Raw genomic sequence first — 15,177 nt, forward strand, 5'->3', positions numbered from 1 at the left:
GATGGAGTCCGAGGAGTGAATGGCCACTGGCAGAGCATTCTAAAGTCTGGAGGCAGCAACAGAGAAGGCCCTGTCCCGAGTACACGACAGCCGGGCCTCTCTCATTGTCGGCACCCGGAGCAGGGCCCCCTCAGATGTCCTCATCAAGCGGGCAGCAACCCTTGGGAGCAGGCAGTCCCTCAAATACCCCGGGCCCAAACTGTTAAGGGCTTTAAAGGTTAAAACCAGAACCTTGAATTGGACCCGGAAACGAACCAGCATCCAGTGCAACTCTTTCAGAATGGGGGTGATGTGCTCCCAACGAGCAGCTCTGGATAAAACCCTAGCTGCTGCGTTTTGCACTAGCTGCAGTTTCCGAATATTCTTCAAGGGCAGTCCCATGTAGAGCGTGTTACAGTAATCCAGCCGCGACGTGACTAAGGCATAGATAACCCTGGCCAGATTTGCCTTCTCGAGAAAGGGACGCAGCTGGCACACTAGCTGAAGCCTGGCCACCGCCTCCACCTGAGCTTCCAAAATCAGAGTAGTACCCCCAAGCAGCATACTTGCTCCTTCAAGGGGAGTGCAACCCCATACAGAACCAGTAAAGTCTCCTCATCCCGATTGGCTCTCCTACTGACCAACAGTACCTCCGTCTTATCCGGATTCAATTTCAGTTTGTTAGCCCACATCCAACCCATCATGGCCTCCGGCCCCCGATTCAGGACATCCACCTCCTCCCTAGGATCAGGTGACAAGGAGAGATAGAGTTGAGTGTCATCCGCATATTGCTGACAACTCAGTCCAAGTCCCTGGATGACCTCTCCCAGCGGCTTCATGTAGATGTTAAACAGCATGGGGGACAAGACCGATCCCTGCGGGACCCCACAGGCCAACGGCCACGGGGCCGATCAGTAGTCCCCCAGCACCACCTTCTGGACCCTCCCCCCAAGAAAGGACCGGAACCACTGCAACGCAGTGCCTCTGATTCCCATACTTGAGAGGCGGCCCAGAAGAATACCATGGTTGATGGTATCGAACGCCGCCAAGAGATCCAGCAGAACCAACAGGGACGCACTCCCCCTGTCTAGTTCCTGGCGTAGGTCATCCACTAGAGCGACCAAGGCAGTCTCAGTCCTATACCCGGGGCGGAAGCCAGATTGAAAAGGGTCCAGATAATCTGTATCATCCAAGACCCTCTGCAGCTGGGATGCCACCACACGCTCCATCACCTTGCCCCAAAAGGGAAGGTTAGACACAGGTCTATAGTTATCCTGGTTGGAGGGGTCAAGGGAGGGCTTTTTAATAGTGGTCTTACCACCGCCTCCTTGAGGCACGATGGCATCCTGCCCTCCCTTAATGAAGCATTAATGATCACCTCCAGCCGTCTGCCTGTCCCCTCCCTGGCAGCTTTTATTAGCCATGAAGGGCAAGGGTCAAGAGCACACGTAGTCACCCGCACACTGCCCAGGATCTTATCCACATCCTCAGGCCACACCAACCAAAAAGAATCCAACACAACAGGACCAGATGGTACCAGAGGTACGTCTGCCGGAACTGCCAAAACTCTGGAGTCCAGGTCAGCACGGATGCGAGCGACTTTATCTGCAAAGTGACAGGCAACTGATCACAAAGATCTGTAGATGACTGCACACCCATTGTCTGGGGGGATGTGTGGAGCAAGGTTTTTACCACACAAAACAGCTCTGTTTGTCTGCACTGAGCAGACGCAATGGAGGCAGAGAAAAAGCATTTCTTTGCCGCCCCCACCGCCACGGAGTAGTCTTTAAAATGGGCTCTAGCCTGTGTTCAGTCAGATTCATCACGACTCTTCCTCCAGTGTCGTTCCAGCTGTCATCCGAGTTGCTTCATCGCCCTAAGCTCCGAGGAAAACCAAGGAGCAGATCGGGCTCCACCAAGCCAGAGAGGGCGTTTCGGAGCAACCGTGTCAACCAGGGCCCATCTCTCCATTCCAGAGATCAACCAGGGCCTCGACAGGGTCATCAGCTCTGGACACTGGAAACTTCCCGGGGGCTGTCTGGAATCCAAGCGGATCCATAAGTCTCCAGGGGCGGACCATCCTAATCGGCCCACCACCCCTGCAGAGGGCAGACGGAGCAGTCAAACTAAACACCACCAGATGATGATATGTCCATGACGAGGGAGTCATCTCAAATTCCCCCACCTCAAGATCATTTATTTCCCGGTCGGCAAAAACCAGTTCCAGAGTGTGTCCTGCCACATGGGTAGGGCCCGATACCAATAGAGACAGGCCCATGGAGGCCATGAAATCCTGAGCTGCACCCACTAGGGGGGCCTCAGCGTGGACATTGAAATCCCCCAAAACAATAAGCCTGGGGGAACTCAAGGCCACCTCCGAGACCACCCCCACCAGCTCAGGTAGGGAGACTGAAGTGCAATGGGGTGATCAGTACACCAGCAGAATCTCCAGTCTATCTTGGAAGCCCACAATGCATTCCGTGCAGGTCCATCCTGGCTCTTCTAATTAGATAAGTAGGGCAGTAGGAATTTGCCCCCAAGGCAAGTTTTGGGATATAAGTATCCCCACTTCCATGAACCAGTGGAGTGTATACTCCATCATACTTGGGACTCCAATGAGCACTTCTCATGCTCTCTCGCAACCCACAAAGAGTTTGAAATCACTAGCAGCTTGGGCGATCTGCTGCACACCTGCCATTGAGAGCCAGCGTGGTGTAGTGGTTAGAGTGCTGGACTAGGACTGGGGAGAACCGAGTTCAAATCCCCATTCAGCCATGATACTGGTTGGGTGACTCTGGGCCAGTCACCTCTCTCAACCTAACCTAATTCACAGGGTTGTTGTGAAAGAGTAACAAGTATGTAGTACACTGCTCTGGGCTCCTTGGAGGAAGAGCGGGATATAAATGTAATAATAATAATTGCAATTGGGGGTGTCCAGTTTTTTGTGCCACTTTCTGGATTGGTCCTTCTGCTGATCTTGCCTAGCCACTTGCCTAGCCAGCTTGCCTAGCCACCATAGGAAGTTGGCCCCATGGAGGTACCTTTCTCGTGGACACCTCTCCCTCTACTAATCCCTGGAAGCCCTTCTGCTTCCAATCACGCTGTCTCAGAAGATGAGATTCTGCAGCCCTCCCCAGAGTCCTGAAGTCCCGTCATCCAGCTCAGGTGAAGGTGGCCATTTGCCTGGCAACTAGGCTCAAATTATCACTTTCTTAAAACCTAAGCTACCCCCTATCTCTCTTGCAAACTTCTTTCTTTTGCCCGCCTGGGAACTTTACACAATTAGGACTTTAAGCTAAAATGCCTCATTATAGTTAAATGTATTTTTGATAGTAGTATTGCTTTAACCACATCCTTTTTTCTTTTTGAGGGAAGGTTTTATTCCTCCCTACAATAAAACCTTTCTTTTTATTTGAAACAAAACCTTGTCTCAAACTAGTCATTTCTTGAGCCCAAACATTTGCACAAATTAAAACTGGTGGAGCTGACCAAAAAGCTTATTCCCTCACAAAGCCTAAACATTGGGGTGCTGACCAAACACTCCAGGGCAGTTCCATTAACACCACTGAGGAGTGGAGAGCATTCCGAAGTCTGGGATGCTGAGAAAGCCCTGTCCCGTGTGTATGACAGTCCATCATTGTCAGCATGTGGAGCAGAACCCCCTCCAATGACCTTGTCAAGTGGGCAGAAACTCTCAGATATCCAGGGCCCAAACCATTGTGTCGGCCACTCATGGAAAATAAGAAGCTAATGCTGGCCAACTTCCTGTGCAGTGAAATCTCAGTGTTACTATGTTGTTGGGGCTGCTGCACACATAAATGGCAGCTTCAGCATTGTTGCAGAGGTAGACTGTTGTGAAACTTCTTAAAACAGTGTGCAGGCACTTCTACTTTACTACTTCCACTAGAAACAATGTCAAGTGACTGTTATGTTTAACATGTAATTTCATTCTAAGAGTTCTCCATGTGAGCAAAGAGCAATTCAGGAAAGAATTCAGATGGTTCAAGAAATAAGTTGCTAGCTAGGCTTACCTGAGGGAAGAAGGAGGCAATTCAGTTGGATGCTGAGCACCAAGCCAAATCCATTTAATGAACCACAAGTGAGGTTTATTGAGTCACTAGCACAAATCTGCACCACACATTGTCCACATTTGCACATAACTAGAAACAGGAGTTGCCGGGGCCTGAGGTTTGCTTACTGTTACGTCCGAATGCATGCAACTCCAGTCCCAACCCTTCTACGGCCCAAGGTTCCACTCTGGAGACTCTGAACCCTTGGTTTGTAGTGAGTTTTGCTGCTCAAGAATGGGGTTCAATGGGGCCTCTGTTACATCTGAGTGCAGCTGGAAGCTGCATTTGGCTGGACCAGAGCTGAGGGAGGAAGCTGCGCCCTCTCTACCTGCATGATTGGCTGTGTGGGCTGTGCTTTTAAACAAGCAGAGAGCCCACGTAGCCAGTTCCCCTTCCTCTCCACAGTCTCATTGACTACAGAGAGGATGCTCTCCCTGTTGTCCAAATGCAGACAGGAGAACAAGTGGGGGAAGTGGAACCATGGGTCCATTGGATGTTCCATGTGATGTGCGAATGCAGCCATAGTAGCAAGTTATGGTTGTCTCGATTGCCCTGCAGCTCCACTTGATTTCACAAGTAACTTTGCCTCTGCCATTTTGCAGATAATGCATTAAATTTATTTCGGATTTTTCTAGGGTAATTAGCTTAATCTATTTTTTAAAAAATAGATTAAGAATTGTCCCTGATTAACTGAGCTTAGCGTTGTTTTAAAAATTGTTTTTATAGAAGTACTTTCAAATGCTGCAAAAGGCAGGTACTCTCTTAGAAGAGATACTCTGTTATCAATTTTGATATGGTGCCTCCTATGACACATGCATGAAACAGCTAAAAACAAAAAAATCCTTTGTGTTTTTCAGAATTATTGTTTTTTCATATGCAAAGATATGAAGTTTTTATTAAAAAATGATATTAATCAACTAAGATGTCTTCAACTGGGCCCTTCCTTTGCGGAGCCCAGAACAGCTTCCAGAAGTTTCTCAGCAGGGCCAAGTGTTCAGCTTCAGAAGCAAAATTTAATTTACTTCCTCCAGGCCATTCTTTAGGCTGGAATATCAAAACGCTCTTCCCTATTGGTGGGGTGGGGAGTTTGGTTCAGTCAGACACACTGGCCAGAGTCCAGCAATCTCATATGTCTGTTTTTCAGAATTTTCTTTCCAAACAATGGTATGGGGAGATCTCCAGGGACACGAAGAATTGGAAGATCATACTATGCCTTTTCCTTTTCCCTTTAATAGGCTGTGGATTCATTTCCTTCAGGTATAGTATACCCTATTATTATTTATGCTTTTTAATATTCTAATATTAAAATAATCAATGAGGCAATTAGTAGAATCGGGACATTAAAAATACTGTACAGTTTTTACCCTCCTGTAGTGAATGTGTGTGTGTGTGCTGGCTTCTTTCCTCCAGGTTTGTTTCCAGTGCAGAGAAATCTCTTCCAAGCACTAAAAGGAAAAATGTTAGTTGCTTGGAAAAGGTAGATGTATTGCTGGAGGGAGAATTAGTGTGTTAGAAAGTTGTTGTTCAACTGCCATGAGCACTTCTGTGATTGTTCCCCATGACAACTCTGATGATGAGTAGCACCCACATTACCCCCACCAGCTCCACAATCTTGTAAGCTGGTTTTTAAAAATGCCCCCCCACCCCGAACGGTGAATGCAGAATACTTTAAAATGTGATACTTTAAAATGAAGAATAACATGTCAAGGTGTCAGCAGATCTACATCCTTTCCCCTTAGCAGTGCTCTGCCATTTCTTTGATTCCATTTTTTCTTAATTTTAATTAACATTTTATTAATGCTTTTCTAATTATATGATATTAAAGTCAATATATAATAAACCTCCCCCCACTTCTCTGTGATCTCTAATAGACCAAGTACAGATCACATTAATTAAGAAAATAGACCAGTTTAGAAGTAATGTGGAGCCAGATCTCAATCCTGGCTTCATGCAGCATATACTAGCTTTGGGAACACGGCCAAAGGTTGGAAGACCTCTACTTCCAATCTTAGTTACAAACAAGCCAGGACTAGGGATGTGAGAATCAATTCATGGCTGAACCAATTCAACTTGAATTTGAGTGATTTAGCCATGAAACAAATCACCCTGGAGTACAGTGGCCAGATTCGAGCTCAAATCAAATTGCCCTTATGCAAGCTTGAAAATATTTGGCAGTTCAAGTCACCATTTTAAGCTCTGAGTTTTGCTCTCCATTTTGTGTCTCTGCAAAAAGTCCTGAAAATCCTGCCCTCTGAGCTTCTGATTGGTAATTTACAAGTGTGAAGTGACTGGCGGGTAATCCCTCTTGGTTCTTGGTTGGCTTGTTGTCATTAAAATCTTGTGTTGCCAGGGGCTGGGGGGGATGGACAAGGGAGTGGGGGAGAGGCATATGGAGGGGCTTTAAAATGTGATTAAGGAGCCCATTCTGCCTCCTGGGAGAAGAAAAGAATCAGAGAGAAGAGCTGCTGCCTGTGCCTGCCTTCATTTGGATTCTGCTGCTGCTCCTGCTGGTGGGAAAAATAAGATTGAAGAAAGAACTTGATCTTAAATCAAATCAAAATCAAATCTTTATTGTTTCGGTCATTTGACCAGCAAAACCCAAAGTACAAAAACCCAAAGTACAAAACCCAAAGTACCATAAAAGCAAACATGATCAAATAAGTAATAAACTGTTAAACAGAGCCATTACGCCCACATTCATCTATTACATAAAACAGAGGGCTCCATGCATTATAAGAATCTAAAATTTAATTCAATCTAACCCCATATCTTGCTTCTCAACACTTCTTATCCTAGTCTTGTCAGCCAGAAAACAATACTTCGCCATGTTATACGGTACTACATCCCAATGATCTGTTAAAAGTAATTCCAAATAGAACTGCTCAGAACAACTGAGGTATGCTGTTAAAAAAGTACTTATATATATATATCTCCCGCAAAGTTTGATAAAACTGACAATTCAAGATAGCATGGGCCGTTGACTCAACTTCCCCAGAACCACAAGGGCAGATTCCTTATAGGGAATCTTATGGTATCTCCCCTCCCGGACAGCTGTTTCTAAGGCATTACACTGGACCAGTGTCAGAGCCCTCTGGAAACCAGGTACTAATATTTTATTAAGGTATCTTGCTGGGCCAGACAGTGATGTATGATTACCTAAATAAGTGTCAACCCCTGTCTCGCTCTTGTCCATCTGTTTCTCCATATTCATAATGGGTTGGTGCAGACATGATCTCACTCTCTCATAGCCCAAGACAACCAAAGCATCGCTGGAGAAGCCATAGTAGTTCAACCCCTTCTCCACATAGTATTTCCACCTAGACCAATATATATCATTCAACGCTAAGGGTGCTAGTCCTACCGGCTGAAAAATCAACTTCAGCCAATATTCAAATATTACCAGCCAAACACTTGCCTCCACCCTAATCCAGCCTGCTTCCAATCAGAAATGCATTAGAGACACCCCGAAGTAGTTGGAGCACACTTCTCAAAAACTTAGATTGGATTGCCTTCAGCCTGGCAAAGTTGGAATAAATACCTAGCTGCGCTCCATAAAGAAGCAAAGGCCAGACTTTGGCCGAAAAATGTTTAAGGGCAGCTGGAACAAACTGTGCACCTTGCCTCCTATGAAAGGAGTTAATAGCTGCTGACCTCAAGGCATTTTGCATTATTTATTCCTTGTGCACATTCCTCCTAATATTGGTCTGGAAGACTATACCCAAATACTTAAACTGTGATACGTGTTCAAGTCTATATCCATTCAACATCCAACACTGCTTCTTAGGTTTGTTAACAAAAACCATCACCTTGGTCTTTTCATAATTTATGATGATTGCCTGTGAATCACAGTAGGACACCAAAGCATTAAGGGCTCTCTTAAGGCCAACTAGGGTCTGTGATAAAATCACTGCGTCATCCACATATAGGAGTATATTCAAGTGTCTATTGGCCAGCTTAGGGGGATGAAAATCCTGGTTATTCATCAGAGTAACTAAGTTATTAATATAGAAATTGAATAACATTGGTGCCAAAATACACCCCTGCCTCTACTCGGTACACCTGCTGTCCTGTCAATATAAGAAAACAATGCTGCCAAAACAGGGGCCCACCATTCTAAATTGCAAGATATCACCTCCGCCGATATATAATCGGCACCAGGCGCTTTCCCTGGTTTTAATTGTTTGACAAGCGAAACAATTTCTGCACACAGTACCAATGGCCATTCAGTTAAGGTGTCAACATTTAGCTCTGGAACTTTGAAATTTGCTTCCAATTCCCTATATAACTTACAAAAGTGCTCTTCCCAAGCTACTGCTGTTATTTGACAATCAGTCCTTAAAGGACCCTTACTCTTCCATGCAATAATATGCCAGAACCCTAACCTAGTACTTCACAGGCTTGTGTTGCGGTGGGGGGGTTGGCACCCAATATGCACTACCCCCCAACTGTATCTGCCCTCTGCTAGATGCTCTAGTAGAGGGCAAATAAGCCCCTTCCTTCTTGAAGATAAAACATGATAGAACATGTTTGCAGGAATAATCTGCTTTGGGCCACCGTGGCACTACCCCAGGGGAGTAATGGGACAGCTTCAAATCCCCATTATTCCCTATGGAAGGAAAAATAAAACCACTCCAAACTAAAAAATAACTAAAAATGAACCCTTTGCCCAATTTCTTTGGAGTTTGGGTGGTAGTTGCTACCCATTCGACACTACTATCCAACCTACTCTGTTGCCCCCTGGCCCTTCATTTCCCCTCTGAAACAATTCGAGTTTGAATCAAAACTGAATCAACTCAAATCATATCTGGACTGATTCAAGGGGACCTCGAATTCGAGGTCGAATTGAGTCTGCCAGATTTTATTCAACCTTGAATCAAATAGAAAAAAATCAATTTATGCACACCCTTAACTAGGACCACTCACTTCAATTGGTTATTTTAAAATAAACAAACAAACCAAGAATCCAAAACTTGGATTCAAATGAGCTATTCAGGCTTCTTAAGGAGAGGGAGAAATGTGTGCACCCAAGGCTAGGAGGCATTGTGTGAAGCCAGGATTGAATAATTGAAATGTTAGGTCTGAATTGGCCTATTGCTTTATAATTATTTGTTTGATGTGTACTTGATCTATTAGAGATCACAGAGAGGCATGCAGGGACCCATGGCTTGGTTCTGTGTACATCTGAACCAACTTGGTGCCAATCCAAAGAAATTCCAGTACAGTCAGATGCTGTTATATAGAAATGCTTTTGAGAAAGATTTACTTACCAATACTGCTTTCCACTTACCCAATAAATCCCCCAGTCCCAGGAATCCACATATCACCTTTTTAGAAAGAAGCATTAAATAATAAGCAGTAATATTACTCTTCTGTTCTTCATTAAATTTGTACATATATTGTGCAACTGCTAGATTAGAGATAGTGTAAGCATAATTTTACAGGCAAGACAGACAATGACCAGATTCTGAATAGATCTGTGTGTGCACAAAAAGTGTTGTGAAATGTTTATAGGCACTACTTGGACTTAAAGTAGTCTATTACTGCATTTCCCTTCTTCTTATGAGGTTTTGTTTGAATAATATAAGGAGATATTCTTAATATATGTAAAATACGTTAAGAGTGCATTGTTACATAAGAAGATTAAAAAGATTAAAAATAGGTTGTTTAAAAAAAGTTTGTCTTTTCCCACCCTCTCAGAGAGGATAATGTCATTTACTTTTAAATCACATATTTAACACCCAGATTCCATATAAATTGGGCAAAGGGGTGATTTTCAATTCCCCCCCCCTGAAGTTTGCTTTAAGCTTTGCTCCCATGGGGAATAAGGGGGATTTCAGCAGCCCCATAACTCCACTTGGGGGGCACCAAGGTGGCCAAGAGCAGGTTGTAGTGGGATGCCACATAGGATGCCAACGACCCCCAAAACAACAAGCCCATGCGGCACAGGGTTTTCTTGTTTCTGAGGTGTTTTCCTGAGAGTAGGCTCACTGGTAGGAAATGAGAATATCTCAGCCTGTCTCTGTGATGGAAGGTGTGTCAACTTCTGCCTTCTGGCCCTCAAGACCAAGTGCTCCTGCAAGAGGGAGGGATCCACAGACCTATTCTGCTTAGAGTGACTACAACTCCCATTGTCCCTACTCTCAATGGTGGCCAGCCATTGCAACCATAAGGAATGGGAGTTGTAGTCTCTCTCAGCAACATCTGGGAAGACTCCTCCCTGATGCAGGGATGTCCTAGCCCTGAGTGCCAGCACAGCAGCAGTGCCTCATCTTACCATTCTCAGGCTGGCAGTGCAGTGCCTGTGTGCATGTCTGAATGTGTCAACAGCAGTAAGGGACAGAGACTGTGTACATCTTGGTCAGGATAAGCTGCCTTGGTGTGAGAAGTGCTGCATGGGTGGGTGACATGAGTCATTCACCCTTCACAGCCAGCTCGGGGTAGCCCAGCAGGGGGAGGTTGGCCTTCAAGAAGACCAGCTGCTTGACCAACTCAGCATCCAGCCATGAGTGTAGAGGGGTCACCACCTCCTCGGCCATGGAGAACAACCTCTCGCTTGAGACACTCATTGGCGGGCATAAGAGGAACTGACCAGCAATGCTTGCCAAGTCTTGCCAGTCATGGTGACACTTTGCCCAAAACTGGCATGTTTCTGTCTCCTGGCCTCCCACTGGCTCCTAAGAACAGACTGTTCAGCATGGCTTCAGGGAGCAGTAGGCTCCTCCTGCCCTGTCTCCCTAGCAAGGCACCAAGGAAGCCCTCTGTGAACCACTAGCTGGTGGAATGCTGAGGTGGCACTGGCCACTCTGTTGCCACTGCCGGAGAAACTGCGCTGCTGCACCAGGAAGAAGAAGTGGTGGCGGCAGCGGCAGTGCTGCTGGGGGTGGAATGTGCATTGCTAGGCTGCCCACCAATCCCCTTCTCCTGGTCATTGTCTGTACCTAGCCTCTTCTCCTCTACAGCTGGTCAGGGGTGTCAGCTCTGCCCTTCATCCTTGGGTCACAGATATATGCCAGGACATGCAATGCAGATGAACTCAAGGGTGTCGTCGGCTACCCCAGTCCTCAGCTGAATTGCCAGGGCAACTGCATCCCCAGTGGTCAGAGTGGCCTGGAGATCACCCATGGTCTTTTTGAGCCCTTTTTGAGAGGGCTACACTCCTGGCTCAGTGTAGCCCTCTCAGTACATAAGCTGCAAAGAACATCTCGAGTACTAAGACCAGCTTGGAAATGAGTTTTCAGTCCGCAGTGGACAGTTCGGGGTAGCCTAGCAGGGGGAGGTTGGCCTTCAAGAAGACCAGCTGCTAGACCAACTCAGCATCCAGCCATGAGCATATCTCATCTCCGGCCATGAAGAACAACCTCTCGCTTGAGACACTGGTTGGCGGATATGAGAGGAACTGACCAGCAATGGATGCCAAGTTCATCCAGACTTGACGATGCTTTGCCCAAAACTGGAGTCCCACATTCAAACCACTACACCCTGCCAGGCTGCGGATGGCTCCCTCTTGCTCTCACAGGCACTGGAACAAGAGAAAGTTGGAGTTCCACTGGGTAGGAACATTCTGAGGCATCAGGTGTTCAGGCAGGCCAGCTCAATGTGCCTCACCTTGAGCAAGTGGAACTGGCCAGTAATCTTGTGGCACTGATCCACAAGAGCAGCCATGGAAGCAGCAGGATCTGGGGTAAGAGCTAGAGCTAACCTCTGCTGGTGTTTGGGCTCCGGCTCCTTAAGTCCAAACGCATACTGCACCAGCAGGTTCAAAGTGTGTGCAATGCAAACGATGTGCACAAATTGAACCTGCCTGGCCGCCCTACTAATGTTGGCTGTGTTGTCGGTGACTATAAAGCCTCGGCGGAGTGTTGGCTCCCCGGCTAGCTAAGACCCCACCTGTTGGTCCATGACTGCAAACAACTCATCCAATCTGTGGTCTGTCCATCGCCTCCACATGCAACACTGCCCAAGAAAGTTTTCATGCATGGGAGGAGATGGATACAGCACCAGCAGAGCTCATGCCCCCACCAGTGGGCTATCAGGGACATGAGGGCAGTGTGCAGCCCACTGCAGCTTGTCCAGAGATCCGCAGTGAAGTGCACACTGGTACTGGGCCTGGCTGCATGCAACCAGGCCAACACAGCCTCCCTGCACTCACAGTACATGGAGAGCATCACCTTCCTACTGAAGGTGGTGTGCAAGGAGATTTTGTACTTTGGGGTGAGCAGCTGGAGCAGACGGTGGAAGTAGATTTTCTCCACCATATTAAGAGGCTGATCGTCCAATGCCATCATCTCCGCAGTGGTCTGGGTTATGAGATATGGTTTTGGCCAATCACACTGCTTCCCCAGAGGATGCACCCACCACTCAGTCAGATTTTCCTGCCTAGGAGCAGGAGCCACTGACTGCTTGCTGCTAGAGACACTTGGCCTAGTGCTGCTGCCAGAGGAGGTTTGGACCCCTGGGTGATACCGCCATAGGTGCAACAGCAGACCTGACATGCTGAAGTACTTAGGATCCTTGCCACTGCTAATAAGTGCCTTGCAATGGGTGCAGGCAGCATTGCTGGGATCACTAGGGCAAAGCTCAAAGTGAGCCCACACCACACTGCTGGACTCTCTTGTGGCATGTGGCTGCTTTGGTGGTGGTGCTTCTACTGGTTCCTTCTGGGGCACGCCACCACCACTGCCATCAGAGCTGGCCTGGGGCTTTCTCCTGGGCCTCCTCAGATGCAAACTTCTGCCTGGACTGGCAGCTGGCTCCACCTGTACCACCTCCACATGGGAAGAACTTCTTCCCTGGATGGGGAGGCCCTCCCCCTTAACTTCTGCCTGGCCACAGGCCCTGGCATAGGGCCAGGCAGACATGAGAAGTCCAGCCTGCACACCAAAGTAGAGGTGGGGTTGACTCGGGTAAAAGGCCCCTGTCGCCACCACCCAACAACAACCAGCAGCCCTCCCGCTAGGTGGCACTCTACTGCCCCACCCAGCCCTCACTTTTGGGGACTTCTTTTTAAAACCCTGACTAAAAAAATTTTTTTGGAAAGAATTGGGGGGCAAGGGGCAGAAGTGGGGTGAGTGTCTCAGGGCAGGGGACACTCAGTTGGGAGAAGGGCTAAGAATAGGGGTGGAGCTGACTTCAGTGGAGTGTGCTCCACAAACACACCCATGCCAGTGGGTTGTGGTGCTGAGCACACACTGCAGGAAATAGGCTTGGGCTGGAAGCTGAGAAGGCTTGAGTTGGGGATGGATGGGTGAGAAATGGTCACAGGGAAAAGGCTAGAGTGTGCCCACTCAGAGCCTGTAGGTTGCTTGGCAGAGAATAGGCTGGTGATGGTAGTGGACTTAGGGTGGGTCTAAGGTTTCTGTTTAAAGGCTTGAGTTGGGGTGGGTAGGTGGGTGAGAAATGGGCACAGAGGGCTGGAGAGGCTTCTGTTTTTTAAAAATGCAAAAAAAAATCTTTGGAATTGGAAAAAAGACAGATTTTTTTAAAAAAAACAAAAAACCACCACTAGACTAGGCTACCCTTCCTAACGACCTAGTACCTAGCTAATGGGGATCCCTTCCACAGACACAACCCCTGTTTAAACTTCTGTTAAACTAAACACACCACTTTTAAAAATGCAATTGCAATCCAAACCAAGTCAAAGCTCCCTCCAACCAGGAAAAAAAACCCCAAAATTCACAATTCATGGGGTGTGCATATGTGTTAAAAAGGGTACTCAGCCTAGGACTTTGCCCACGTTGTGTCCAGTTGTGCACTTCTGTATGGTCTGGTCTCTGCTGAATTTACTTTTTATTCTTCAATCTTCTTCTCCTTCTTCAGTCTTCAGATGGAGGAGGAGGGGGGCAGGAACAAAAGTCTGGGAAATCTGGGGGGAGGGGGTTCCTGGCCAGGTGGCCAGTGGTCACAGGGTCTCTGTGTCTGGTGGCTAGCAGCAGGGGTGTATCTAGGGTAGGGCAGGCAGGGCACGTGCCCCGGGCGCCACTTGAAGGGGGGGGGGCGCAATTTCTTAAAAATAAATAAATAAATAAATAATGGCCACCAAAAACAAAATGGCCACCGCGCATGCTCAAATGGCCTCTGTGAGGTTCTAGGCCATTTCAGGCCATGCAGAGGCCATTTGAGCATGTGCAGTGGCCATTTTGTTTTCAGTGGCCATTTTTTTAAAAAACAATTATTTTAAAAAATTGCCACTGCACATGCTCAAATGGTCCCTGTGAGGCCCTAGAGGCCTGCGGAGGAAGGGATAGCCATTGAAGACTCCCCCCCCCACTGCCCACGGCCTATAGGAAGCGCCCTGAAGGGGCTACAGGTTAAAAATATTTTTAAAAATTAATATAAGTCACTGTACAAATATTCAGTTTGGCACTATGTACAGAGAATCAGGGCTTGTGAATACTGAGCTGAAGCTTATGATCTAGGATTGTATTCATTTGTTCTTACTTTGCTTCTTGTGATAAGTGTGTATGTATGTATTGGTTTATTTTGGCCCAAGGCCAGCATAAATACAAGAAAAAGAAGGGAAACAACAACAACAACTTGTGATAAGTGAGTTAAATGTGATGTCTTAATAATATGGCTATTAATGGTGAGTTTGTCTTTGAATCAGTGTGAAATCCTTAGTATTAAGGCCCACTAGAAGTTTCTTGCTCTCTTTCTCTCATTTTAACTGTCTTTCTGAAATACTAGAATATATTCCAAGCAGTGACACAATTTACTCTGCATATCCTTTAATTATTTTCAGAGTATCTGGGAAAAGTCAAATTCTCCATTTATTTTTAAAACTTATGTAATAGTGATGCTACAATGCATAGTAGAGAATTAGACAAGCACTTCTGTTTAATTTTCCAAGTACACCTCCACATAGTATTTGGGTATTTCATGAGCCCCAGCATACTGAAATTTGTAGTTTTCCAGCATTTTTTTGGTCTGGCTACATCCACTGCTAAATAGTTTTTGAAATTTTAAAAGATTAACAAGCTTGACTTGTATTTTTGAGCTGATATTATGGTAAAGTTATCTGAAAGATGGGTGTCAGTTGTTTGGACAGGGGGCGCAATTTCAGTGCTTGCCCTAGGCGCTATTTTCCCTAGATATGCCTCTGGCTGGCAGTGATTCTCTCAGCAGCTGAAAG

The 15,177-nt window shown here is 46.6% G+C and overlaps 1 protein-coding gene across 9 annotated transcripts in view; it reads left to right on the forward strand.

The window, feature by feature from the left end:
• The window catches only part of LOC128340074 (transient receptor potential cation channel subfamily M member 8-like), a 149,754-nt gene that overhangs the window by 91,073 nt on the left and 43,504 nt on the right, over positions 1-15,177 (forward strand). For all 9 annotated transcript variants that reach the window (XM_053284778.1, XM_053284776.1, XM_053284782.1 and 6 more), the window contains one exon: positions 5,194-5,306. In XM_053284778.1, coding sequence (XP_053140753.1) covers positions 5,194-5,306 — 113 coding nt within the window. The remainder of the gene's footprint in view (positions 1-5,193; positions 5,307-15,177) is intronic.

The sequence above is a fragment of the Hemicordylus capensis genome, chromosome 1, assembly GCF_027244095.1.
Source record: "Hemicordylus capensis ecotype Gifberg chromosome 1, rHemCap1.1.pri, whole genome shotgun sequence".
NCBI classification, from domain to species: domain Eukaryota; kingdom Metazoa; phylum Chordata; class Lepidosauria; order Squamata; family Cordylidae; genus Hemicordylus; species Hemicordylus capensis.